This window comes from Lepisma saccharinum, chromosome 3 (assembly GCF_977018435.1).
Source record: "Lepisma saccharinum chromosome 3, izLepSacc3.1, whole genome shotgun sequence".
In the NCBI taxonomy this organism is placed as follows: Eukaryota; Metazoa; Arthropoda; class Insecta; order Zygentoma; family Lepismatidae; genus Lepisma; species Lepisma saccharinum.
In genome coordinates this window covers 101,060,549-101,087,754 of record NC_139231.1, presented here as the reverse complement: position 1 = coordinate 101,087,754, position 27,206 = coordinate 101,060,549, and the positions used below count along the sequence as shown (strand labels likewise).

General features: G+C 41.7%; 1 protein-coding gene across 3 annotated transcripts; it reads right to left on the bottom strand.

Annotated features, from left to right (window-relative positions):
- Positions 1 to 1,465: 1,465 nt before the first annotated feature.
- LOC145985921 (monocarboxylate transporter 13-like) lies at positions 1,466 to 22,172 on the bottom strand. 3 transcript variants are annotated; one of them, XM_083120058.1, is made up of 6 exons: positions 22,039 to 22,172; positions 20,146 to 20,298; positions 14,260 to 14,472; positions 13,162 to 13,288; positions 12,356 to 12,535; positions 1,466 to 2,630 (listed from the first exon to the last, which is right to left on the bottom strand). In XM_083120058.1, the coding sequence occupies exons 2-6, from the start codon at positions 20,210 to 20,212 to the stop codon at positions 1,550 to 1,552; spliced, it is 1,668 nt and encodes a 555-aa protein (XP_082976184.1). In that variant the 5' UTR covers positions 20,213 to 20,298; positions 22,039 to 22,172; the 3' UTR covers positions 1,466 to 1,549. The 3 variants fall into 3 exon arrangements, with proteins under 3 accessions (XP_082976184.1, XP_082976187.1, XP_082976185.1); XM_083120061.1 differs by lacking the exon at positions 12,356 to 12,535; XM_083120059.1 differs by lacking the exon at positions 22,039 to 22,172 and having other exon boundaries at positions 20,150 to 20,277.
- Positions 22,173 to 27,206: the final 5,034 nt, after the last annotated feature.

Here is a 27,206-nt window from a genome sequence, read left to right as displayed (position 1 = left end):
GTATATTACACAAAAGCTCCAGAAGTCGCGAGAAAGCTTCTGGGCCAGTCCATGTCAAATCAACAAACGAAGAGGCACTTTTCAACCTGGCATATTTTGATTCACTTGAAATTTGGATTACTGGAAGGGCCACCCGAGGTAGGAAACTATGCAAAGTTGCAGAGCTATATCTTTTGTATTTCCGAAATCACAGTGTTGCAAACTGTGCGATTTTGACCATTCTTGCCAACATATTGTTAACTTTAACTTGCAATATTTTGGCAAGCAGGGAACCTATAGAAATGATTCGGAAGGCATTAGAAAGTTCTTGAAGGGCTCTTTCACAAGAAACACAGCATGCCTATGTTAGGGTAAAAAAAATTAAGGCGGTGAAAATAAAACTTTGGTAGCCATTTTCTAAAAAACGGGTCTCTTGATTTTTTCAAAAAAATATATATCATGCAATTATAGTCATCAATTCTTAGTGTACCCTACACTGTATGATATTCAATGCCATACGATATTTCGTGAGAATCATGTGGCATTTTCGACTACCAATGAGGCTCGTACCAGTGTACAGCCTGAACGGTGCACGATACGTTGAAAATTCAAGCACTTTAGATTAAAACCCACCTATTTCCAACAACTTTTCACTGTTTACATTTTTCGTTGTGTGCACTAATAACGGATTTGTCTATGGGACCGGACTTTTGAATCAGCCTGTATTTATATTAACTGGGGATTTACGCACCATATTCATGTATGTTAATTCAAACAATATTGTCTTTAATTTCTGTTAGACTTTTACTTTTGAATATTAGGAATTTGTTTATCAAAATCTGTTATAATGCATTACCTAACCTACTCTATCCTACCCTAACTTAACCTAAATCTAACATAACTCCGGATCCCATTGACGTCCCATTTCTAAATTTTGTAGTTATTGAGTAATAGTGTATGTATGATATATATATTTTTTAAAAAAATCAAAAGACCCTTTTTTAAGAAAATGGCTACCAAAGTTTTCTTTACACCGCCTTCAATTTTTTTTTTTACCCTGGCATAGGCATTCTATATTTCGTGTGAAAGGGCCCTTCAAGACCTTTCTAATGCCTTCCGAATCACTTCTATAGGTGACCTGGTTGCCAAAATATTGCAAGTTAAAGTTAACAATATGTTGGAAAGAATGGTCAATATCGCACAGTTTGCAACACTGTACTTTCGGAAATACGAAAGATATGGATCTGCAACTTTGCGGGAGGGGGCTTCCAGTAATCCAAATTTCAAATGAATCAAAAAATGTAAGGTTGAGGACCTTGTAGATTTCACATGGAATGACCCTTCTGGTAATAAAGAATAGAGAATATAACATTCCCGAATTTAAGACGTACAAAAATCGATTTCTGTACAAATTTTATTGAAGGAATGCAAAAAAATTCAAATTAGAAATACACGAATATAAGAAAAGTTCTGTTAAGGTTTCTGAATCAATGTTGTATTATATTCCTAACCTGTGCTGACAATATAGAACATAAGTTTTTTTTAAGCAGATCTACCTGAGTTCTTGAATTTAGTCACCATTTTTAACTTTAATGTGATTGTCTTCTATCAAAGGGACCAGCACCCAGAGAGTGGCTCCCGTCATCTGGACGACGCTGAGCAAACGGAACAGAGGCCGGAAGGAGCGACTGCAGGACAGCAAGTAGCCCAGGAGAGGAGGACCCACCAGCTGCATCGGGCTGTGGAGGAACAGGTTTATCCCGACGGCCGAGCCGAGCCTCTCTATACCCACCTGCTCTTGCTGCACGAGGCAAGAGACACCGACGTGGGTCCCGGTGGACAATCCGATGCAGCCGCAAGCGATCGCGAGGCCGGTGGAGGTCGAGGTGTACGAGAGGCACAGCAGACCGAGGCTGCTGCAAAGCACTCCGAAGACGAAGTAGTAACGTCGCGGCAAGGGGAGAACGTCCGACAAGGAAGCACCGGCTATGCGGCCCACGAAATCGCACGCGGCGACGACTGACAGAAAAAGAGAAGCCTGGGTCTTCTCCAAGCCGAGCTCCATGTTGGCGTAGGCCGGCAAGAACAGGATGAAGTTGGAGCCTACGAAGGAATTAGCCAGGGAAGTCAGCTGGAAGATCACGTACACCGGGTCGCGCAGGACGGAGCAATGGATGAGAGTCGTGCTGGCTTTCTTCTTCACCTGAACCGGCGCCACTTCCGATTCCTTCTTCTCCACCAGCAGAGATCCTCTGCTCCTTATCAGCATAAGACTCGGGGCGTCGCTGAAAATCAGCAGTGACGTCTTGTTGCTGGGTGCACTGGGGGAAGCATGGCACTCGGGTGCAAGGGCGGACTTGTTGCTGTAAATCACCTTCACCGTTCCGCTCGAAGCGGAAACGCTCATCGTGGCCTTCGATTTGCTTTCTTCTACAAGAGAGGGTGTTCCGATGCTGGTGCTTGTGGAGGTCGCTAACGCAAGGTTACCTTCGCTCGTGGTTTCGTGCAGCTGCACGATAGTCTCTTGGATCCCATCTTCTCCACCTTTGCCTGCGTCCACTTCCTTTCCTTTGTAGCGGTTCACGGGCCTGTAGAGCAAGGCGGCAAGTAGGACATGCAACATTACTCCGGACAGAATCAATATAGAACCCCTGAAAGAAATAAGAAAGAATTACGTGCTTTGTACACGTATCGGCAAATTCTACAAGCACCCAACTGCCCACATTATCGTGATTGCAGGCAAATCAATGGCAAGAACGCCGCAAAATATTAGAAAATATACTTTTGGTTTTATATCTGACACTAGCAACCAGAACATTTTTTCTCAGTGCTCGCTCTTTCCCCTTACCTATCGTATGAAAGGTGATAGAGAACCGCATTTACAAAGGGAGATTCAGTAGCCTAAAGCGACTAGACGTCTCGCTTTTAGTATATTCAGTCTTTGAATATTCAATTCATACTAAACAAGGTTCAGGGGTGCCGAATTCAGTGCAGAGGTGCCAAATTCTGTTCTTGCCCCGGCGTAGAAATCCCTAGCTAAGGCTCTGTTTATATGCCCAAAAAGAATGCACTGGCAGATGAGGAAACAGTTTCTGATTCGGAAAGTTCCAGCATTTCACGTGCAAAGAAACAACAACAGGAAATCGGGTCAGGTGATTCAGAGAGAAGATGATCTATTGAGATTAATCCTAACTCATGACTCTCATAACGATAGTGATGCTACGTGTCTAATTTGCTGTGGTCTGTTCTCCCAATGATGGCCAGCGAACATTATATTCGGAGTCATGGGTGTTGAGGAGATGTCTCATAGTAGGTCTGTTGACATTATTTTCTATTTCACGCAAATATGCCTCTTAAGAGCGACGCAATTTGTTGTATGATAAGTTAGCATAACATGATAAAATGCCGTAAGGAAAGGTAAAAGTGAACATTGCATCACGCCATGAAGGCATACGGAAGGATGTGGAGGTTGAAATCATTCAAAGCAGGAATTGAACTCTGGTCTCCCACGTAGCAGTCAGAATCCCTACCTACTTTTTTTTTAACCAAGAAGAAAAGCAAAACCCTAAAGTTGGGATTCTCCCCTTACATTCTCTATCATATCAATTTGACTTAATTCTGTACTCTTTTAATAGTGTTGCCCACGAGACGAGACATGTCCCGTCTCGTCTCGTGTCTCGTCTCGAAAACGAGACGGGACAGGCTTTTTAAAATTCGAGACGGGACGAGACTGACCACCTGTCTCGTCTCGTTTTCGAGACGAGACACGAGACGGGACGAGACGGCTCCTGAAAAGTCTCGTCTCGTCTCCAAAGTCTCGAAAAAATATAAACAAAATAACTAATCAATTGCAAATATTTATTTATTCGGAATAAAGCATTTTCTTTGGAAACCCAAAACAGCTTCTATTACATGATTAGATCTGTAAGATTCCCCCCTCGACAAATCCTAATTCGTCACACGTTGTCCGTTGCCGAGACCTCGTGTCCCAGCTATCTTAACTTGCAAAATCCCTGTATCTTTCTATTGACATTTCCTCAGAATACCTAAATCTGGCAACTACGTATCTGCTACCCCAAGAGCTCTCTTCCATTCATCCATTCAGTGGCGCAGGAACGTTTTTCATTTGGGGGGTACAAAATCAAGCCTCCCATATATATATATATATATATATATATATATATATATATATATATGTGTGTGTGTGTGTGTGTGTGTGTGTGTGTGTGTGTGTGTGTGTGTGTAAGTAGCAATAATAATAATTAGGATAATTATATTTAATTAAATTAATATATTAATTAATTAAATATGTACATTAATTAATATTATATTGTTATTATTACATGAATAGGTAAAAGATAGTAAAAGAATAGAAATATAACAGCAAGTATTCATTATCTAGCGTACGTGTAGTTAAGATCGCCAAGATTTGCACAAAATCAACTGCCCTGGCAAGGAATTTAATGTCAGATAGAAAAATAATTCAATATTTATTGAATAACAAAAAAAAGAGTTAGATCCAATTAACGAAAAGTAAAGTTCCTGATTAATATTTTATGGATATTATCATTAGTAGTGTGCATAAATGTTTGGAATCCTTCAAAGCCGTATGAGGCAAATTCCTTGCCTTCCAATAAGTTCAGCGGAGAAAACCATCGAGTATACAGGGTGCAGCAGAAATAACTCTCAGATTTCATTCGTGAATAACAAAGCAACGATCGATGTTATGCAAAATTTTATTTCACAGTTGGAAAGAACAAGGATTACCATTTTGTTTCCCATATGTACCGAGACAACTCCATGAACGCCCCTACTTTTTTTTAGGAAGACGGCACGCAGTTAATGTAACGTCTGACCGTTATGTATGGATGTTCCGCAACTTCCTGCAGCCGCAATCGAACGAACGTGGCAAATTGTCTGTGTGGTTCCAACAGGATAGTGCCAAAGCACACACAGTACGCGTATCGATGAACGTGCTGCGTGAAATGTTTCCAGGGCGTCTGATCTCACTTCGAAGTGACCTTCCATGGCCAACTCGTTCCCCCGAGCTCACACCCTGCGACTTCTTTCTGGGGGAGTACCTGAAGGCTAAAGTTTACCAAGGAAGGCCGAGGACAGCCAATGATCTGAAAGATGGTATCAGACAGGAAAGAGCGGCAATACCGACCAGACATGTCTAGGAGGGTAATGCAGAACTTCAGGGCGAGACTTCAGAAATACGTGCAGATCGGCATTTGGATGATATCATTTTAAATCAAAGTCAACTATGTCACACAAAATGGTGACTTGTGGCAATTTTGACAAAAAATAATTGGAACATTTTGTTCTTTGCAAATGTGCAATAAAATGGTAAACCTTGTTCTTTCCTACTGTGCAATAAAGTTTTGCATAACACCTATCGTTGCTTTGTTATTCACAAATGAAATCCGGGAGATATTTCTGCCGCACCCTAACTTTTAATTGTTACGCTGTTCAAGCATGGTATTGGCATTGATGGAAATTGTGTATAACAAATGCTAAACAATTATATTTTGATAATTTACTTTTACTACTTGGTAAGTCTTTCGGGGGGAAGGGGTCCGGATCCCCTGGACCCCCACAAAAACGTCCTTGATACCTAGTTATAATGTGAAGCCATGAGAAAAATTCTCTTTTAGAACAGCACACACGAATGTCCTGTTATTTAATGCAAAATATGCATAAATATTTTTCATTGTTTTTATTAGAATTTAAGTTTTCAAAAAAAAAAAAAAAAAAAAAACAGATTTAAAAATCAGATAACAATTCTGAAACATATAAGGCTAAGCTCTGCACCTCATTCTGGGCTTATTTGGATTTCACGGAACGGAAAATCAGGAGTGAGGGGGATCTTGAGCCACCTCAACCAGCAATAATCATATCCCTCCCACTGAATATAGAAACTACATTATATAGAGTTCCACTTCAGTTCAGTTCATTCTAATTTTAAAAGTCCCATAGGTACGCATAAAAATATCTTGAAACAATTTATGGCACATGTGTACCACATCCAATGCCTTTTAGAATCCATGTATTTGGTATTTTCTCAGACATCTATAGGGCGTTGCATTAAAAAAGAAAGAAATGAGTTCACATGGTTCCCAATCAACTAGTAAGAAGTCTAACTTTGAAATATTTGTGAAAAATTTAACAAATCATTTATTTGTAATATAATTAGCTGTACCTAATGACGCTCTTCATGTACTGAAAGTAATATCCTTCGATACATTTGCAAAACCTAAATTCTTCAGCTCTCAGAAGTAGCAAGGAAAGCCATACGCTCAAGAGTTTATTCTTTCTTTTCAATTTTTGGTGGACAATGTGAAGAGCCGGCCAAGGTCTCTTTTCGTATGTAGTGGTATTAAATGCAGATACACGTACATGCGTGTGTTTTAGGGTGACATGTCAATTTCTCGTTTATGTGAAAAGGTAAACTTTAATGTAAGCAGAAGCATGTGCGCGTCACAGTTAAAGATTTTCGCATCTACAAAGAAAATCCAAAACACATTCCCACCTCGCCGGACTCCGTGGCGGAGGGGTTAGCATAGCGCGCTATGACGCCTGAGGTCCCAGGTTCGAATCCTGGCCTGCCCATGGGTGTTATTTTTGAGTGTCCATCAATTTCATCATATCATCATCACTCATCCTCATCTTCGCGATTAGCCAAAAGTGGAAGAAATGCGAAGTAAAATAAACCAAATCAATCAATCAAATATTCCCATCTTATTCCCAGAGACTTTGTAAATCCAATCCAAAATCTACCAATAGAACCTGCAGTGAGTTTAATTTATCTCGTGCATTCATCTGACTAATGCAATTTTCTTACAATTTGACTTTAGAGTTTAACATAAAATGGCGTTGTGTTTGTGTTGCATTCGATGTCACAATTAGATTTTAAGCATTAATGTCCAATTATAAGTATGCCTAATACATAGGTAAAAAATAGTCCCCCCTCTGATAAAATCGCAAATTGCACCCTGTTTAAATGTCTAGGAAAGATTTCATTTCACCTAAAAATGATATCGCGATGCGATGAGTCGAGAATTGTTACAGCCTCATCTCGTCTCCTGTGTGGTGAGGTCCTTCTCGTTCTTGTTTGTGCTTATTTTTCTTTGGGTTTCCACTCTGAAGTTATGAAAACTTATTCCAAATTCACCTCATTCTCAGATAGGCTAATCGGCACTATATTTTTTTAAAATATATATATCTTAATATATAGGTTTAAGTATAGTTTTCCCAACACCCTCTTACAAATTTATGAACGATATGGGTGAGATACAGGAGTGTATTGTCCCCCCCCCCCCCCCAAGTTGGTCTGTCGTGTCTCGTCTCGTTCGTGTAAGTGTTCCGTTTCGGAAAATTCCATTATAAATATTAAAAAAAATAATGGGGTCAGTCATATACTCTTCTGATGAAGATTTGTATCTTATCTTCGAATCGACGCGACCACTGCTTTCGAAATGTGTACCCCCCCCCCCCTTACGGAAAGCAGCAATCGTCTGCAGCGTAATTGTCTGAGAGTCAATCTGATTCCATCGTTCCACACACATTTTAAACAATTTTCATCTCGTTAAAGAGGTTTCCAAGAACTTAGGTCAATGAACTAACTAGTAGCAAGCACAATGTAGTATAATAAGTTTACAATTAAATGTTTTGAATTTCTGTGGTAAGGACTATAATGCTTAAAATTTATAAAGAATAATACATTTTTTATTTAGCGAATTGATAATAGGTAATTTTAACAGTAGCACCTTCCGTCTGCTGTCAAATTACCAAAGGGGGGTACAGGGGGTACAACTCAATTTACGGATTTAGGGGGTACAGTACCCCCCTTCAAAAATTTGCGGGGGTACAATGTACCCCTGTACCCCCCCGTTCCTGCGCCACTGCATCCATTCATACGTAGTCACTGTCGTTGTTAACTACGGCCCTGTTCCAGCCATACTGGCGACAATCGTTATAAAGTTTCTCGCCCAAACAGACCCTTCTTTCATTTGCGACCCTCTTCTCAAAATCCACATCAGCCTCGAGTGCTGGTTGCAAACTCCAAAGATTTCGCACTAAAAACCTAGGTAAAGGTAAAGTTCTCCAAGTGCATATAACACAGTGCCATGAAGGCACATTTACGGGATGTGGGGGAAAGGTCATTTTGGAGGCGAAGCTATCATCATCACACTCCGGCCGCTTTGGCCCTCCAGGATTGCCCCCATGCACCCATTGATATGAGGCTGTTGAGCCCCGGAGCTGCTTTATGCGGGGACAATGCGGAATAATTCCAACCTTTATTCACCCACTCCGGGAATCGAACTCGGGTGTCCCGCCCACCTGGAAGTCAGACGCCTTAACGACTACACCACCGCGGCTCTAAAAACCTAGTAAAAAAGCTAGTGCAATTAGATACTCTGCTTTGACGTAACGAACATAAAATTGCCTGAAGTCATAGGAGTAACAAACGACATGCGACAGCAACAAGTGTCGCTTAGAAATGAATGGCAGCGACTAGACCGGCAAGCGGCACGTGTTGCTTTGTCGCTTGCGTGATGTTCGGACTGGGCCGTTTTTAATAACGTGCATTGGGTCTCCTCTATCTGTTGGTAGTGAATTCACAGTGACAGTTTGCTTATAGACTAAGGGAGATTTCACATCGAAGCGACACGCGACCCGTAACACGTGTCGCTTTAGGATTTCACCAATCGAACGCAGGTTTGTGCGGCCTGCCATGTTCCTACGCTGTGAAACGTTGCTGTTGATTGGCTTGTTCCAAAGCAACATGTGTCGCGTGTCGCTCCGGTCTGAAATTTCCCTAAAGGAGCGTGTCGCTTGTTGCTTTGGTGCAAAAACCGTGTGTCGTTTGTCACTTCAACCTGAAAGCTATCTTCTGGAAATTTCACACCGAAGCGACAAGCGACACAATTCCCTTCAGTCTGAAGGAAAGCATTCACCCCTCATCCGTGAACAACGGACCGAAGCGACAAAGACACGTGCAGCTTTTCGTGTGTCTTCAGTTCGAAAGGTTGCATTGACTACTGAAAGTTCGCTTCCAAGCGACTTATGTCGCTTGTCGCCTGTAACTTTGGTGTGTCGCTTGCTTGTTGTTCTGCTTAGGCCGTTTTCTGGATACCGTGTATAGTCGCGAGGATTGTTATCCGCGCATGCACGATGCATGCTTGCTTATAAACTGAAGTGTCCCTGTCGTTCGTTGCTTCAGTGTGATACTTCTCTGTCGCTTGTCACATTGAACAAGCTACAGGAGAGAAGCGACAAGTAACATGTTTCGCTTGGATACGAACCCTCAGTAAACGTAAACTTCCGAACCGAAGTACCACGTGTCTCTTGTCGCTTGGGTGTCGCTCAAATTGGGTCGTTTTCTTAATATCGAGCGGAGAATCGCCTCGATCTGTTGGTACTGCCCGTGCGGTGAATACTTTTATCATAGACGGACCGGAAGGGGATCCTGTCGCTTGTCACTTCTGTGGAAACCCTCATGTGGCTTGTCGCCTGACGCGTGTTCCTTCCTTCTGAAAGCTCCCTGCGTGTACGATGGATAAAGATTAGATGGGAGCTAGAAAAGCAAGGCAGATTCTATACATTATCTAGCTATTGATAATCAACAAACGTTATTTGATATACTCATGTTCTTATGATTAAGGAATCATATTTATTCTCACTATAGCTACAGTGAGCAAAGTGATTACAGGTTTAACCAATTTTCGAGAATAATATTTTGTGATGTCTCCCAGTTATAACTTTTGTTGGCATTATATCCTGGATTACTTTCACGAGACGAGACGAGACAAAACGAGACGGGACGGGACGAGACGAGACGAGACAGAACCCTTCGAGACGAGACACGAGACGGGACAAACTAATATTTTCGAGACGAGACACGAGACGAGACGAGACGAGACGAGACAGACCAAAGTCTCGTCTCGTCTCGTCTCGTGGGCAACACTATTTTTCATTGAGGACAGACAGATACAATCATGTCTTACCAAGGATTCGAAACCGAGACGGCTGGCATCTTAGTGAGCTGCAATAACCACTCAGCCACGGAGGTCAAAGATACGTCGCGAATAGGGTAAGGTGTAACATTTTGAAGACTATTTTTTGTTTTATTACAACCTTGGTGACAATGAAGTTCGACCAGAAAGGAATACGTGATTAAATGCACAGAGGCATAGGCGCTGGAATGGGTGACCCGCAGAAGTGACGCATGTGTGTAAGAGGAGGCGTGTGAGCAGGCAAGAATCGTGATCCCAGCATGTTGCACCCAAGGTCACGTAAAGAACGAAAACGGGGAACTATACGCGTGACATTGAACTTCGACCAGGCACCAGACCCATACGGCAAAATTCCAGATAGTGGCGCATTCGACGGAAGCATGACGTCACGGACACGATAAGGGAGTCCGCCGTATATAAGCGCGTGATGTGCACAGAGGAACCGCAGTGCATCATCACCATGGCCAGGGGCAAACCTATTGACAACACCGTGAGGAGAAGAGTGGTGGAGTTGCAACGGGATGGACTCAGTGAACGGGAAATAGGGCGCCAACTGAACTTACGCAAGTCAACCGTCCACTGCATCATCAAACACCACCAAAATACGGGTACTACAGAGCCAGGTAAGGCCCCCGGTCGAAAACGCCTGCTGAGCGTGCGTGACCTACGGATATTTAGGCGCTATATCCAGACCAACAATCATGTTTCTGTGGCCGAATTACGACTGTGGACTCGAGAACGCTTTCACATTGAAGTGTCAACCAGAACCATTCGCCGTTACCTACAGCGATGCGGTTACCGAGTGTACAAGGCGAAACGTAAACCCTTCCTTTCCATGTTGAACAAAGGCAATCGACTACTGTGGGCACGAATGTAAAGGGGATGGACATTTCGGCAGTGGAACAGGGTTTTGTGGACGGACGAATCCATTTTCAATGTTGTGTACGGGAAAATACGGCAAACAGTCATTTGTCGGAAGGAGGAACAGAATGAAGCAAAATGTTATGCACGTCGGGTACAGAAACCTGCGTCAGTGATGGTACGGGGATGCATGACGGCATCTGGGGTTGGCCCACTACACGTCCGTGAGGGCATTGTGAATGCACACGCCTATACACGCATACTGGAGCGGCATCTTCCCACAGTGCGAAGGCACCTGTTCCACAGGCGGCATCTCATCTTTCAACACGACAATGCCAGGCCTCATACAGCGCGGCTGACAAGAGAATGGTTGACTCGCCATCACGTGCGAACTCTGCCATGGCCACCATCGAGTCCCGACCTCTCGCCCATTGAGAATGTGTGGCGTGTTCTTAAGCGACGTGTGCAACAGAGGTGACCCACGACAGTGGACAGTGGCTGCTCTTATCGCCTGCCTGCAGGAGGAATGGCACCGCATCGATGTGGAATACCTTGAACGACTCGTCCGCAGCATGCCCCGACTCATTGCCACAGTTATTCGCCGACGGGGCGGCGTCACACCATGGTAAACAGGATCCCCTCTAACAGTGGTCGAACTTCAATGTCACGTGTAGATGGACGAAAATGTTTTATTTTGTGTGGACACCATACATTGCTGCGTTGCAGCGGAAATTTATGTTTTCCTTTGTTCCATGTAGCCTGCTGAATAAAATATGTTCAGCACATGCATGTGTTCTCCTTCTTTCACAACGCACTCCTATATTTGTGACTGGTCGAACTTCATTGTCACTAAGGTTGTATATTGCATTGATTGTTCAGAGCTTGTTCATGTAGAATGTGCGCTTCTTCTAATCGAAATTATTATATTTTCTTCAGTTATTTGTTTTTAATATCTTCAATTATACGATATTAGTAAATGCAAGAGAAGAAATTGACACAACGAGGCTTGGTCTAAACTAAAAAATAAAAAAGTAAAGTGCTCCCCTGTCCTTTGCACCACTCCATGAAGGTGTATAGGGGGTGTGAAGTTAGGGCCCCATATTTTCTTGATCACGGCCGAAGATAGGGGTAATGTGATCCGCATCACGTCCCTGGCCGCCTTTATCGCACAGAGTTTCCTCCAGGTACCCACTTTATACGACGCTGGGTGTGCGCAGGAGCCGTTTGAACATATGGAAAAATATCCCGGTTCTCCGCCGCCGGGGAACGAACCCGGGTCTCTCTCATGGAAGTCAGACTCCCTAACGACTTAGCTACCGCGGCTTGTCTAAATTATCAAGGCTGTATTAATCCCTCTTCCGGTGATTCTAGATTCGAATCCCGGCCGGGCAAGGGCATTCTTCTCTCGCTTATCTAACCTAATTATCATTCATCAACTTGGTCGCGACTAACCTAAAAGAAGTAATAAACCAACGTAAAATAAAAGAGATCCAAACCTAAGGCCGTAAGTTGCAAGCAGGTAGCGCAGGAACGGCGGCATGAAGACCCCTCCAAATGCACTCCCAGCCAGGCAAATGCCGATAGCAAGGCCCTGCCTCCTCCGGAAGTACTGGGCGATCACCAACAGCCCAGTGGGGTACGTCAGCCCCGCACCACATCCTGTTACAAAGCCGAAACTGCAAGATTAAAAGAAAAGTATCACTTTTCGATATTTGAAAATTTTGATATTTAACATATCTAGCCACAAAATATTATACGTTTGTTACCAGTACTTCACGTATATGAAAGATGTCCGATAAAGAAAACATTACATCTTGATTTATTGCCTTGAATTCTTCATAATAAGAAAGATTTTATTTGATTTAATTTTGTTATTTAGCGTAGCTTTTTTCCCCACTTTTGGTTAACTACGGTGATGAGGATGATTTATTATATGATTAAATTGATGAAGGGACTCTCCCAAAGAACACCCTTACCCAGGCCGGGATTCGAACCCGGGACAATAATAACTACTCCGCCAAGAAGGTCGGCTCGTAAACAGAAAGAGAAGTAACAATTTTTAATATTATTATTATTACCACATCGGTATCATCTTTAGAAACTCGAGTTTCTTTTTTCTGTTCGCTCTCTCCCTTTGTGGTCCAACTTCTAGGGCGGTGCCATTCGTGGATAACCCAATCCAATTTACTGCCCCATCCGAGCCGGAAATTATATATAGCAGTGGTCAGGGCATAAGTCATGGTTCAATTATAGATTAGCTGCAACGTTCTACTATTTAATATATCATCTTCAACATTCTTACCTGATGATAAGGTATGCTATGGACTTAGCAAAGGCGCTCGCTAGCAGACCAACTGAAGTGATGATGCCCCCAACCAGAGCAACTGCACGGCAGGAGAATTTCTCACACAACACAGCAGACAACAAACCTGTGTGGTTGCCAAAAGGTAAAAAATTAGGATTGACACAACTTCTTAAGTACAAGTAGCTAGAGGAGCACGAATTCCAAAATGTGAATTTAATAAAAAGATACGAGGAAAAGCTACTAAAATTAACACTAAAATAACCTTTACAATATTTTCTGTACTAGTACTATTAAGAATCAAAATATTATTAGGAATTAAACTGGATTTCAGTATTTTCGTTGGGAAAACTTTTCCGCTACTTTTCATTGTTTGTGGATAATTTAGATGCTGATGGGTACCTCTCTCTCTCCCTCTCGTTACACCTGAAAGTTAACCAATTGTCAACACTTCCCGAACACTTGTTCGATCCTTGCTTGTCTCCCGTCCGCTATGGTAGCAATACGCAATATATACCGAAACCCCAAACAAGGCAGCAAGCGGCGCAGTGCCCAGTGAAGTGGTTGTCACTGAGGTGTTAAACTGAAGTGCAGCACGTCGAATGTGTAAAAATGGATCAGAAATATCTCCATGAGGGAACAACACTGAATGTCGCTACCTCGTATGTCAAAATTCTGCAACAACTGATCTGTGGGTGCGCCCGCAGTATGCCTAGCGAGGATATTGGTTTCTCTTCATGACAATGTCCGGCCTCACACGGCCTTAGTCGTTCAGCAGTTTCTGGCCAGAAAGGGTCTTGTGTCACTAGTTCACCCCCCCCCCCCCCACTACTTACATGATCTGGCTCCCCAGGACAATGATCTGTTTCCACGAATGAAATTAACCCTGAAAGGCGAGAGGCTTTCGGACATTTCCGTCACTCAACGCCATTTGACGAGTGAGTTGAACAACATTCCGGAAAAGGACTTCGCCCAGAGTCTATAGGGCTTGTAGAAGTGCGTTACCTTCGGCGGGAACAATTTTGGACACTAAAACATGTTTCGCAAAGTATGTCAACGCTTTCGGTTTCTTTATTTTAAGAGGTTGTGGATCCTCACCCATTGAATTGTAGAAGCAGTAGCTGACGGCAGGGATCCAGGAAGCCGACGAGGCTGGGCCGACATGGAAGATTTCCAGGAATTCCACGAAGAGGATGCCGAAGGACTTCATCAAACCGGGGATGCAGAAGTTCACGACGACTGTTCCGAACAAGACGCACCAGCCCCACCCTCCGTCCGGGACTCTCGCCCTTCTCTCTTCTGGGCTGTTATCTGCAATTACAAAGGCTTAGTGAGAAAATATATGATGGTGTTGTTTATTAGCATACTTGTCAAACAGAAGCCGTAGCTTGGGAGGGGGGGCAGTTTACATCGGCGATGAGATAGAGAGGACCAAGCCCGTAGCTCAGCCCCCTTTACATTAGGTAAACTATTTTGGGAGCGAATTGACAACATAGAGAAAGTCTCCAATTTTGTTAATTTTCGGTATACTAACTAATTTTGGGCTCCTAATCACGAATCTGTTGTAAAAAAACGGGGGTCACGTCTGGAAATTTGGAAAAAAGTCGATTGATTTTTTTATATAGGTGTACGCGTATATGCGGAGTTTTACGAACGAAATGTTATAACTATGCTTGCCTAACCTAACTGAACCTAACCTAACCTTCCGTGAATAATTTGTGGGCCAATGATCACTTTCAATAACGAAATCTTAGTTTTGTTGCACGTAACCGACGAACAATGTTTCATCATTACGGAACACGTCACTAAGGAACACGCCATATGGAGAATTATCGCGGTAAGTAACAACGTTATTTTACAACTTCTACACGTAAATGTACAATTTTAACACGCCACCCCCACATTGTAACTCCAGATACGTCACCAGGAGTTCATAAGAAGTGAGTATAATAAGTAGGAAGTGAATTACAGGCTTTCTCTATATTGTCAATTCTTACCCTATTTTGCATAATTTGTTTGTAGCGAAGAGTGAAAATGTAGACAACTCACAACTTTAAGGATAAATCCACAGAATATGAACAATATCTATTACATTCGCTCATTTTGTTTATGAGCAGAAGTAGCTGCAAGTATTTAGAATATTCTCTAGACTTCAGAAAGTTCTTTCATAGGGGAGCTTCTTTCTCTGTACCTTCACTGTCCCTGTTGCCGAGAATAAAACACTACTATGGAAGCTATGCCTACTTTTCAGGAATCCCAAAATCGAAAAGCCCTGGTACTGAAATTTCGGTATCCCGCATACCATTAGTGATTTGCAAAATTTGAAACGTCCGATGAAAATTTCTTCGTCACTTGCAGGGCAAAATTAAATTAGTTTTCGCTTACTTTCATGAGGGTTGGTAGGCCTTCCAAGCTTACTTATTACTTGAGTGGGTTTTTGTTTAAGAAAGTGGCTTGAATTGAAGGTGGGAAGAGGGCATGGACGTCCGCAGGATTTTTTCCAGGGAGGGGCAAGGAAGGTATTTTGGGGGGGGGCAACATGGCATATTTTCCCTAATAATAGTGTTCATCCCTCAAAAAACATTGCTTAAATTTGAATTTATCATGTTTGTGTAATAATTAACACACATTGTTGTGTCTGAAATTAAATTATATGTGTGAAATATGTAATTTTTGGTTGACTTTCATTTTCCAGGGGGGGGATCACGGCCCCCCTTGCCCCCCCCCTTCCGGACGCCCATGGAAGAGGGTATATACTATATTTGGCTGATCATTCCCATAAAAAAAAGAACGCGGAAAGCAAGAAAAATTGCAACCGATACGGCTGTGTACTAGAAACAAACTTTGCAGTCATATCTCCCTCTTATGAAAATCACTCGTACAGGGTGTCCAAAAAGTCACATACCCAAGACACTTTGAACACGCGTAACTTTTGTATAAAAAGCGACTCTGGGTATTAACTTCGTCTGCGTGGATATTTTTTAAACATTAAAAAAGAAAATCATGAACGTTCAATATGAGGAAAAAATTACTAAGGTGTAAAAGAGTTTTTGTACGAAGTAATAAACAAACATGAATAAAAGACAGGTGCGGAGTCGCCTGCAATAATTTTCGATGCGTCGTCTCTTTTGATATTTAACGAACTGATTAAAGATATTTGCCGAAGTCACAACTAGCGATTGTGAAAAGAAAGATACGAAAATATTTTGAGTTAACTAAGCTTTGAATATCAATTTTATCAATATATTCAAGTAACTATTAATTTTATAACATCTTGAAATCAGGGAGTGTTTTTATGCTCACGCTGTATTAAGCACCTGCCTTTAAAATGCATATCTATGAAATATATACTTAAATGTAATAGCATGCTAAAGTATAGAAGGTTTGCATTTTTGTTGAAAAAAAAATCAATTTCCAAAAAATGGTAAAATGATGTATTTCAAAATTGTGGTCTAAATATGGGTTACTAGTGGCAATATCACAAAAAGCAATTAAAATTTAAAATACAGTCATATATCGCTAAAACATTATGAAATTCATATTTATGAATAATCTGTTGTTTTGAAAATCACGCGGAATGGGAAAAATCGAAATTAAGAAAAATGTCCAAATATTTATTGAAAATGTGATCTCAACATTATACCTCATGTCATAGTCCATATTTGGACCATCACGCTATTTTTCTTCTTCAATTTATTTTCGCTCTCTGTGGTACATATTTCACAAACAAATCATGGCATTATAAAAGCAAACATTTGTTTTATGTTCATAATCTATACAAAGCAGATGAGAATTCAGAAAACGCTGAGTTAAAACATAACTGCAAAACGTTTTCGGAGGTCGCAATTCTATAACAGTGTCCAAGGCCGAAACTACAGCGCCTTGAATAACGTAGTGTGGAAAACGACCCAAGAAACTGGTTCCCCGAGACGATGACAAGTAGATGGCAGTGCGATCGACCCAGGTGCTAATTTTGTTATGAAAGTAATGCGGCTTAGTTAGTTTTTGGAATATATTGTGTAGATTTGTTTCTCTAGAAAGGCGGTAAGTGAATTGATGGAAACAGTTATATTTGTGGAGTGATTTGCAATCACGAAATGGCATTAATTTGGAAAGAAAAGTAAAATAAAATTAATAAATAAATAGCATGCGTAACACAAGAAGAAACATCGCAATGTGATTCCGGACGTCAGGTCTTGGACTGTGTATTAGAGTTTATTTTTCTATGTTATTAGAATATAAATAGTATCCTGAGAGATATTTCATACCGAGGCGACAAACCACAAATGTCGCTTGAAAGCGAGCAGTCAGAAATCAATGCAGCCTTTCGAACCGTAGGGACAAAAGCTCTGACTGCACCGTTTCCTCAAGGAGATTTTACACCAAAGCGACACGCGACAAACGATACGAGGATTTCACACCAAAGCGACACGGGTCATTCGGTCCAAGGCAACTTTCATACCGAAGTGACACATGTTGCTTGGAAAGGAGCCAATCAAGAGCAACATTTCACATCGTAGCGGCATGACGGGAAGCACAGGCCAGCGTTCGGTTGGTGAAATCCTCAAGCGATAAGTGTCGCGTGCCGCTTGTCGCTTTGGTGCGTAATCTCACTAAAGCAAGACACTCATTGCATCGCTGCGCGAACAACAAACCACGGCAACATGTTGCAAGCTATTGAGGGAATGGCCCAGTTTGAGCTACGCAGAAGCGACAAAGTGACACGTGTGGCTTATCGTGTCGCCTATCTGTTGTTCGCAAGCAACGCTTGCTAATAGACTGAAGGCACCATGTCGCTTGTCACTTGGTTGGGAACTCCCCCTGTAGCGCGTCGCTTCGGTCTCAGCACCCTTCCTTTAAGGAGCTTTCCGACCGAAGTAACAAGTAGCAAGCGAATACGCTATATGAACGTGTCGTTTGCTGTTTGGACCCTCATGTGCAACGAATGCTATTTTACAGTCTGGAAGTGTGTGTCACTAGTGTGACAGTGTGAACATCCCGTGTCGCTTGTCCCATTGGTTTGAAAGTTGCCTTACACTCATGTCGATGGCACTAAGAAAGTTTTGTGGGGTTCCCCTTGTCGTTTCATGCAATCATCATTATCATCATCGCCGCGATTAGTTTAAAGCGGAAGAAAAGAGACAGTAAATATCAAAAATACAAATGCTTCAGTGTGTATATCTTTAAAAGAAATGATGATGATAATAATAATGAAGCTAATTCATACACAAAAATTTAGTCGCCAAGAACATTCCACGCGTATTTTTTCTCCCGTATTATTAACGAAAGTATGACGATAACAGGACATGGTCGACTGTCTAGAATGTTCGTTAATATCTTCGCGACCACTGTACCAAATATCTTAGCAATTATCACATTCATAGAAATGCTTCATGTAAAAGAATCAGAAGTTGCAGCGAAAACTCCATTTACTTCCATTATAAGCAGTCGAACACCAAGCACCGGGGTCAACACCAGCGCCTCTAGCGGATCATTTTCGAGTGGAACCAGCCAGACAGTGCAGAAGCATGCCGTTTTCCACACTACGTTATTCTAGGCGCTGTATCGAAACTAACCACCACTTTCTCGCGAATTGGCGCAGCAACCTTTGTCCTTGACAGATAACCAGTTCCAATAGCTTCTGCCAGGTTGCAGCACCCGGGAGCGCTGATAACTCCAAAACCCAAATTTAAACCTTCGCCCATATTTAGACCTTTTCCTCTATTAGAAATACTATTGTGATGACAGTTTTCTGAATGTCATAATAATTGCACTCAATACTAACGCACTCTAAATTGCCCAAAACAACAGAGAAATAAATAATATGAAATGAGACCATAGAACTTCTTGTCGGAGGACAGTTTGGTGTTAGTAAGTGAACTTTGATGCAGAGGTTTGTGGTACAGGAGAATGAATCTTGAGATAAATTTTATATATACAGAGCATTCCCTGATATTCGCTACGAGACTCGGCGGCAAGCTCCCCGGCGTCAGAGCTTGTCTTTCTCGGCGAACTGGGTCAGCGACAGTCGCTAGAGTCGGCTATTAAAATTACAGTTTTCATATTGTGTACTAACCTTGACTACAGAAGGTGTTGAAAATGATGTGCCTCTGCTGCAACAAATTCCTGGCATCTCCGAAGGAAATTCGCATTTACACAGGCAAGTTCGTCTACTGTAATTCTCCCGATTTCTCGTACAATACTCTCTTTTAACTCACGGATGATGTGCGGATTGTCTTTGTATACTTTATTTTTTTAGATTTCCCCATTTTTCTTTCCACTTGTATTCAGAACTGACCCTGTTACTATGAACTTTTTTACGAGATTTAATATAGTGGTCCTATGTGGAACGGGAACACCACGAAATTTCGTCGCAAAACGACGTCGCAATTCTCCACAATTCCTCTTTCCGAAGTAACATTCGACATCCTTTATTGTAATGTAAACTTTTGTGTTGCCATATTAAGCCACAATCTTCAACACACGGACACGACACAACACAACTTCCGAGGGAGGATTATACTGGCGTCAGTCTGCAACGTCCACAGAAAGGTAAAGAGAGCGAAGGCAGGGAGAGCGAAAAAAAAAAGCCCGGATTTTATCGACTGTCGCGGACCCCGTTCACCGGGAAAGACAAGCGCTGACGCCGGGCCGCTTGCCGCCGAGTCTCGTAGCGAATGTCAGGGAATGCTCTGTATAGCCTATATATCTATTTTTCTAGGGTTTCCTAACTAGGTCGGGAATTACTGTTTACGCGCGAATATTTCAACTAACCTGATCAACCCTTTGTAATTGTGGAAGAGCGCTCTCGTATGCACGTGTGGATTGCAGTGCGAGATGTGGTACTGTAGAGGGACGGAGAGGGGGCAAATTCTTAGGAAACTAACGCCCTGGTTCACAATTAAAGGCACTAAGAACATACCTCTGGGGTTTCACCCCTGTTGGTACTGACACAAAAGTAAAGTTGTAGTTTTATTAAATTACCTACTGATGTAACAGATGATGTAGGTCCACAATTTTCGCTGATTTTCTTTTCTTCTTCTCCTGGCATTGTGACTAAAATGTTACGCTGTAGAAATGCGATGTATCACACGAATCAACACCGTTGAGTACAGTTGGAGTGCCGTGCTACTCCTTCTGCAAATATAAAATAACAGCGTTGTTTATTAGGTGCCTACTATTTACAAGGAAATTCATATTTTAAAGAATAGAGTAATTGGATACGACAACTATCCAATACGTAGAAAAACGTACACTGCAGACAACAGATGCGAGATTGGCGTGAACAGTTATTCTGTTATTTGATTTGATTTGATTTTGATTTGATTTAGTTTATTTTACTTCGCGTTTTGTGCCTCTTGGCTAATTTGCGAAGATGGGGATGAGTGATGAAATGATGAAATTGATGAATGGACATTCACAAATAACCAAGCCCGACCGGGATTCGAACCCGGGACCCTTGGCGTCGCAGCGCGATGTGCTAACCACTCAGCCACAGGGTCGGGCAGTTATTCTGTTATTGAATGGCAAAGTAACTCTACCGGTAACGCGTTATTTTTGCAACCGAAATAACAGAAAAGTACTTCTTTACTTTTTCCATAGTAACTTACCCAATTCTACTTTCGTCACTGTTCGACTAATGTTAGGACAATGTTTCACACAAAACTGGATATAGCCTACTCTTCCATTGGATTACACTATACCGCGTTTGGTACAACCTGTCCCGCTTCCCGCGCTAGCTGGTCGCTCCCTTTTCTCCGTGCTGGGGAAAGTCAAAGCCAGGCAGCCAATTAAAATACGCAACGTCACAACAGCGTCTACGTAAGCGCCTCTCTTCTGGCTTCCATTCGCTCCTCGCTGCCCAGCAGACGATTTTTTCCTTGGCACCGAAACTGTAGAGCGCTCCCTAGCGCGGGAAACGGGACAGGTTCTACCAAACGCGGTATAGGTTAGGTTCAATTGGGATACGTTTGCTCCCTACATTTCTTTCATCATACTACCAATGGATATGCCCATTGCCTCGGCTTTCCTTAACAAACAAACAAACAGTGAATAAAGCAGGAAAAATATTACGGTATCTAGCTAAACAATAAGTTGCATACTTTCCTTTATCTCCCTTCAACCTCCGATAACTATTTTTTCTTTGCTTATTCACTTTCAATAACATGCAACTGTTACATACGTTTTTATGTTTTTCACCTATAAAAATATATAACAACAGATTTTCAAATAAATATTGGATAACATTTTGAGTAAAAGCCCTTGCATGTTCGAAATATTTGAATCGGGAAAATGTACAAAGGCAATAATATGAAAAATTCTGCCACAAGATCATATAGCAGCATATGGTGGCACACAGCCACAATCTTTTTTGTTATATAATGCAGAACTAATTGCATACTGTTTGGCTCGTCCAGTTTCAAAAACCTAGTAAATAATCATATATATATCTACCTTCTATAAACTCATAGTTTTTTAGCCAAATAATCTCACAATCTAATTCTATTTGAATCTGTGTGATTATTTCAATTTTAAATATGTTTTTGTCCATAAAAATCTATCATTCGACCTGCACAATCATATTTATCTGCTTTTTCTTGTTTGGATTGTTGTTTTAAATCCACTTTATGCAAAGACGTATGCACTTAATTGGGACTGAACCTACAGTTTAAATTGGAATCCGAACCACCGTGCCTTCATCGGGTATCAAACCCGGGACTCTTGATTACAAGGCGACGACGTTACCACTACGCCGTCGGGAAGCTCCTTATTTGCTTTTGCGTGACCTGCAAGTTCGATAAGTGTAAATCTTACGAGTTAGGCAATCTAAAGGCTAAACACTACAACAACTTATATCTGCCGAAGACGATTACTTACAAGCAATTATTCCAGCACTATCGTGACAGTTTTCGTGGTCAAAGAGGAAAAATGATGTGTTACCAAAATTATGTGGTATTGTTATTGATTCTAGAAATACGTAACAAACGAGATCACAAATAAGGCAAATTAACAATGAAATATTTTTTCACACATCGTGAACAAAGATCTTATGTAAACAAACACTAGATCGCCAGATGGCGCTGTGGATAATGAATGACACCATATCCCAATATATTAAGTTATCTAGACCGTATCCATGTGCTCGAGGTCGCCATATTGTAGGTCAAGTAGTTGGCTCCCGGCTTGAAGTAGTACTGCTTTTTTATGGAACTCGAAACAACAGGAAACTAATTTGCATAATTTACTTGCACGAAATTATCAAAGTTAGGATACTGCTGTATGCTGTAGTATCGAAGTTCTTAAATAAGATAAAAAAGTTTTTCCCCACCACATTTGAAAGTAATATTAAAAGGGAAAGGGGCAACAAACGGTTGTTTTACCTTAGAAACCTTTGAAACTGCAGTTAAGCAGTTAAGTTCTTACATAATTTTCCAGCGTTTTTCTCTGTTCATTGGACTGAACTATTGGGTTGGTGCGAATGAAATGTCCGCTTTGGCGTCTGGTGGGAAACTTACCTCAACAACACAACACAGGGATTGACTGAGGTCACAGGTCTAACGTCATAAACTCTGTATATGTCCAGCAAACAGGCTGGAGCACCCAGACAGTCAGGAGGCAGTGTGTTGCTGAACAGGGTCATCTGAAAGTACACCATAGAGAACACACAATTGCGAGTGATTTGTCTTTACGAATTCAAACTGGGACATTCTGATCAGCAAGCCACCAAAAACTATAACAGTGCATTTGGGCCAGGAATGGTAAATGAACGCACCATTCGCCGCTGGTTTGTCAAATTTCGTTCCGGTGACACAGCATTGCAAAATGACCCCCTTGGCCATCGACCAACATCATGTTCGGATGAGCTCCTCAGGAACGCCGTAGAAGCGGATCCTCGGAAAAGTGTTCGTGCCATTGCAGACGAGTTAGGCATACACCATACCACTGTCGTTCGGCGGCTCCGTGTGATCGGTAAAGTGAAAAAGTTGGACTCATGGGCACCACATGATTTGACACCGGTCAACAAGACTCGCCGTCTGGAGGTGTGCAGTTCTTTGAGTGTAAGGAATAACCGGGATGGTTTCCTGCATCGGATTGTCATTTCAGATGAAAAATGGATCTGCTATGACAATCGTAAACGATCAGGAGAATGGTTGGATCGTGATCAACGTCCAGGGCGGTTTACGAAACCACCTCTCCACCCACAGAAGGTGTTGTTGCTGGTATGGTGGTCTATGGTCGGTGTGATCCATCATGTCTTTCTCAGGCGCGGTGAAACCATCAATGCAGATCGCTACAGTGCTGAACTCCATGAAATGCACCGCAAACTTCTCCGCAAGCATCCAGCAATGGTCCACAGACATGGTGTCCTCATGTTGCACGACAATGCTCGCCCACATGTCGCGCAAAAGACGGTGCAGGCTCTCCATGAGTTGCAATATGAAACCCTTCCTCATCCAGCATATTCTCCCGACCTCTCTCGCACTGACTACCATCACTTCCGGCATCTTGATCACTTCCTGACAGGGAAGACCTTCGCTGATGATCGGGCGGTGCAACATGCCGTTCAGGAGTTTTTTGCGTCGCAGACTCCAGACTTCTTTCGCCATAGAATCCAATTGTTGGCTGAGCGATGACAAAAGTATGTGGCTGCAGACGGCGACTATTTTGATTAACCAGGTATTGTAGTTTTGATTTTTTTTAACTTTGGCAATGACGCACCTGGGCCGGACATTTCATTCGCACCAACCCAATATATTAGACTAATTTAAAAAATATATCACAGATATATAAAATCTGCAGCATACATTGAAGTGCCTTCAACATCAATACAACAGAACATGGATGTTTTATTCGTGATAACGAAACGACGGTAAATAGTTATTTCGTTTTGTTTTTAACTTTTACACACCTCATTCAAGACAAAGTTCGGGGGAAATTTGTCTTAGTGCTTATTTTGTGTGACAATAGTGGCAGCGATTAGTGAGGTGCCTGGCAACAGTTACACCCCTCCCTTACTTTTTGCAACATTTGGCCCCGCACTATGTCCTTTTAATGCTAAGCATTGTCTTCAAGAAAAAGTAAACTGTCCTCCCCCCAGTTTTGGAACTCAATTGCCCGCTCTTGCCTCTCGCATAAATCTGTATTTTGCGCCACAAATATTTATTTTAGTCACGATTTGATTCATTGGTTCATTTTACTTCCACTTTTCGCTAATCGCAAGGATGAGAATGAGTGAAGATATGATGAAACTGATGAAGGGACACTCACAAAGGAACCACCCATGCCCAGGATGGGATTCGAACCCGGAACCTCTGGTGTCGAATCGTGTTATGCTAACCACTTCACCACGGAAGTCGACTCGACTCATGGGAGGGCCCTGTGGAGGAATACTATGGTTGGATCCTACTTTAAGTTGTAGGTCCCGATTAGCCCCTATCTGTGCACAAAGTGGACTTACCACAAAATCTCCCCCTTTGCAATAAGGAAAAATTGCTTACTCTTCTCTTTCCCACTTCCCTTTTAACACTTTTGTCTCTTTCTTTTCTTTCGTGTTTGCTTTTCTTCGTCTCTTCTCGATCATTCCTTTTTCTGCTTTCCCTCCCATTGCCAGATTTTTTCTTACTATCGGTCTTCTGTTATTCATCATCATTCTCTCTCTCTCCCTTTGCTTCTCTATTTCTTTCTTTCTCCTTCTCTCTCGCTTCTTTAATTATTTCATTCTCCTCTTCTCGCTTTCCTACCCCTTTCTCGGTCACTCCGTCGTTGTTACTCTTCCATCTTCTCTGCTTATTTGCTTCCTCTCTGTATTTCACTCACTTCTTTTATCCTCCTCACATTTCCTCTTCCCTCCCCTCTCTCTCTCGATTCTATATTTATCTGCCGCTACATATGTTTATCTCTCTTTCTGCCTTGTTCTTCAATTCATATCCTTTCTCTCATCAAGATATGCATTGTGAACCACAGGCATTTATATAACAAGTAGAATGTGCTTTTACTGATTGGTTGATTTTACTTTGCTTTTCTGCCATTTTTGGCCAATCGCGAAGATGGGAATGAGTGATGATAGGATGAAATTAATGGACATTCACAAAGAACATCCATGCCGGGATTTGAACGTGCATTCCGAACAAGGTGAAATCATTGGTGGAAGGAAATGCATTTCTGGTAAACAAATGTGGGTGTGTGTTTAAACTAATTCCACTATCGTTTTTGAAGGTAGAAAAAATAACATTATTATTGTTCCTAACAATAATTATACCAAAATATTAAAATAATAGCCAACTTCAGAAATATCTGTCCTGACCATTCACAGTTTATTGTTGTTGTTGTTTTTGTTCATCATGTATTATTACTAGGAGGCTGTTGTGGTCTAATCGGTAGGGCATCTGACTGCTATGCAGAAGACTTGGATTCAATTCCCAGGATGGTTGATCTAAGGTTGGAATTTCTTCAGTCTTGGACCTGCAAAAAACAGCTCTGTGGTTCACCCAGCCCAAAAAAAAAAATGGTGCCTGTAGAGTAAAGTAAGTCTGAGCATGGTACTGATCACATCACCTTAAAAAATGACAAAGATTGAGAATGTGTGGGAGTCTTACCTACACATTCACCTGTATGCGCCTCCATGGTACTGTGCAATGTGCACAAAGAACTTTACCATACTTAGATTTTATGTATTGCTACTCTATTATACTGGGTAAATACATTGTTTTGTAATGATCAATTGTGTAGGCTATTCGCACGAATGACGTTTCATAGCATAGCATTCTACTCATCTCACGAAGAAACTTTTTATAAAATATTTGTTATAATTGTGTACATCATTTATGGGGACATTTACTTCAATTACCAGGAATTACTCGGGTCCACAGGGTGGAATCTCTGCTAGAAAAACCTGAATCTCCTTTGGCAATCTTTCCTTCTGCAATGAAGTCAGTGCTTGTGCAACAATCTGATGTTAACTGCTGGCCCGGTGGTGAAGAAGTATCCTATTAGGCCTACCCTAATATATTTGTCTCCTATGGATTTCATTGCTTATAATTTCATTAACCGAAGTTTAATAGAAGAAAACTGAAATTTTACGATAATTACCACAAATTTCCATCCTTGCCCCACACTCTATCCTTGCATGCAGTGAGGCACCATCGTGAGGGACTTGTCTGCTCCCACAAGATCCTATGCACCTCATGTAGGAAACTCTAATTTTAGGGACAGACATTCCTACAACATACAATACAAGATAAGGCCGGCCTCAAAGATAAGGCCAGCCTCAAATTTCTTGTTTGAATAGACTTCCTACATTATTCATTTCCAGACAGTAATGACAAACTCGTTGTGAAATATCATGAAACACTGTTGAGATGGTTTATTTTACTTCGTATTTCTGCCACTTTTGGCTAATTGCGAAGATGGGAATGAGTGATGATACGATGAATGGACACTCACAAACACCCATGCCCAGGCCGAGATTCGAACCCGGAACCCCTGACATCGTAGCATGATGTGCTAACATGCTAACAACTCTGCCATGGGGGCCGGCTGTTGAGTTGGTGTTAGTCATAGATTTCACTTTAATATAATAACGTTGTATGTCTCAAAAATATATTACGGCATTATTGCATATTCTTGTTACTTCTTGATTGATTGATTTGCTTTATTTTACTACGCTTTTTGTGCCACTTTTGGCTAATTTGCGAAGATGGGGATGAGTGATTGTAATGAAATTGATGAATGGACACTCATAAACATCCATGCCGATGCTGGGATTCGAATCTGGGACCCCTGGCATCATAGCACGATGTGCAAACCAACCTGCCATGGAGGCCGGCTCTTGTTACTTCTGTATGACATATTTGTAACCTTTCTTTCCCATAACCAGGAAGAGAGGAAGACTGGAGATTCCACTCACGTGCCTAACATTTTTTTTATAATGAGCAGGGAATGGATTTATATGTAGTAAATACATATTTAGTTATTTTCACCAAAATATGGAGTTACATATAGACTTAAAATTGAAATATAAAATATGAGTCAAATTAATATATGTA

Excerpts from the sequence above, each read along its gene's own strand:
- LOC145985921 (XM_083120058.1), bottom strand. The coding sequence starts at position 20,212 with ATGCCAGGAGAAGAAGAAAAGAAAATCAGCGAAAATTGTGGACCTACA. Across the intron at positions 14,473-20,145 it reads ATCATCTGTTACATCAGTAG|ATAACAGCCCAGAAGAGAGA; the intron begins GTAATTTAATAA and ends TTGTAATTGCAG. Across the intron at positions 2,631-12,355 it reads CTTGCAACTTACGGCCTTAG|GGGTTCTATATTGATTCTGT; the intron begins GTTTGGATCTCT and ends TATTTCTTTCAG.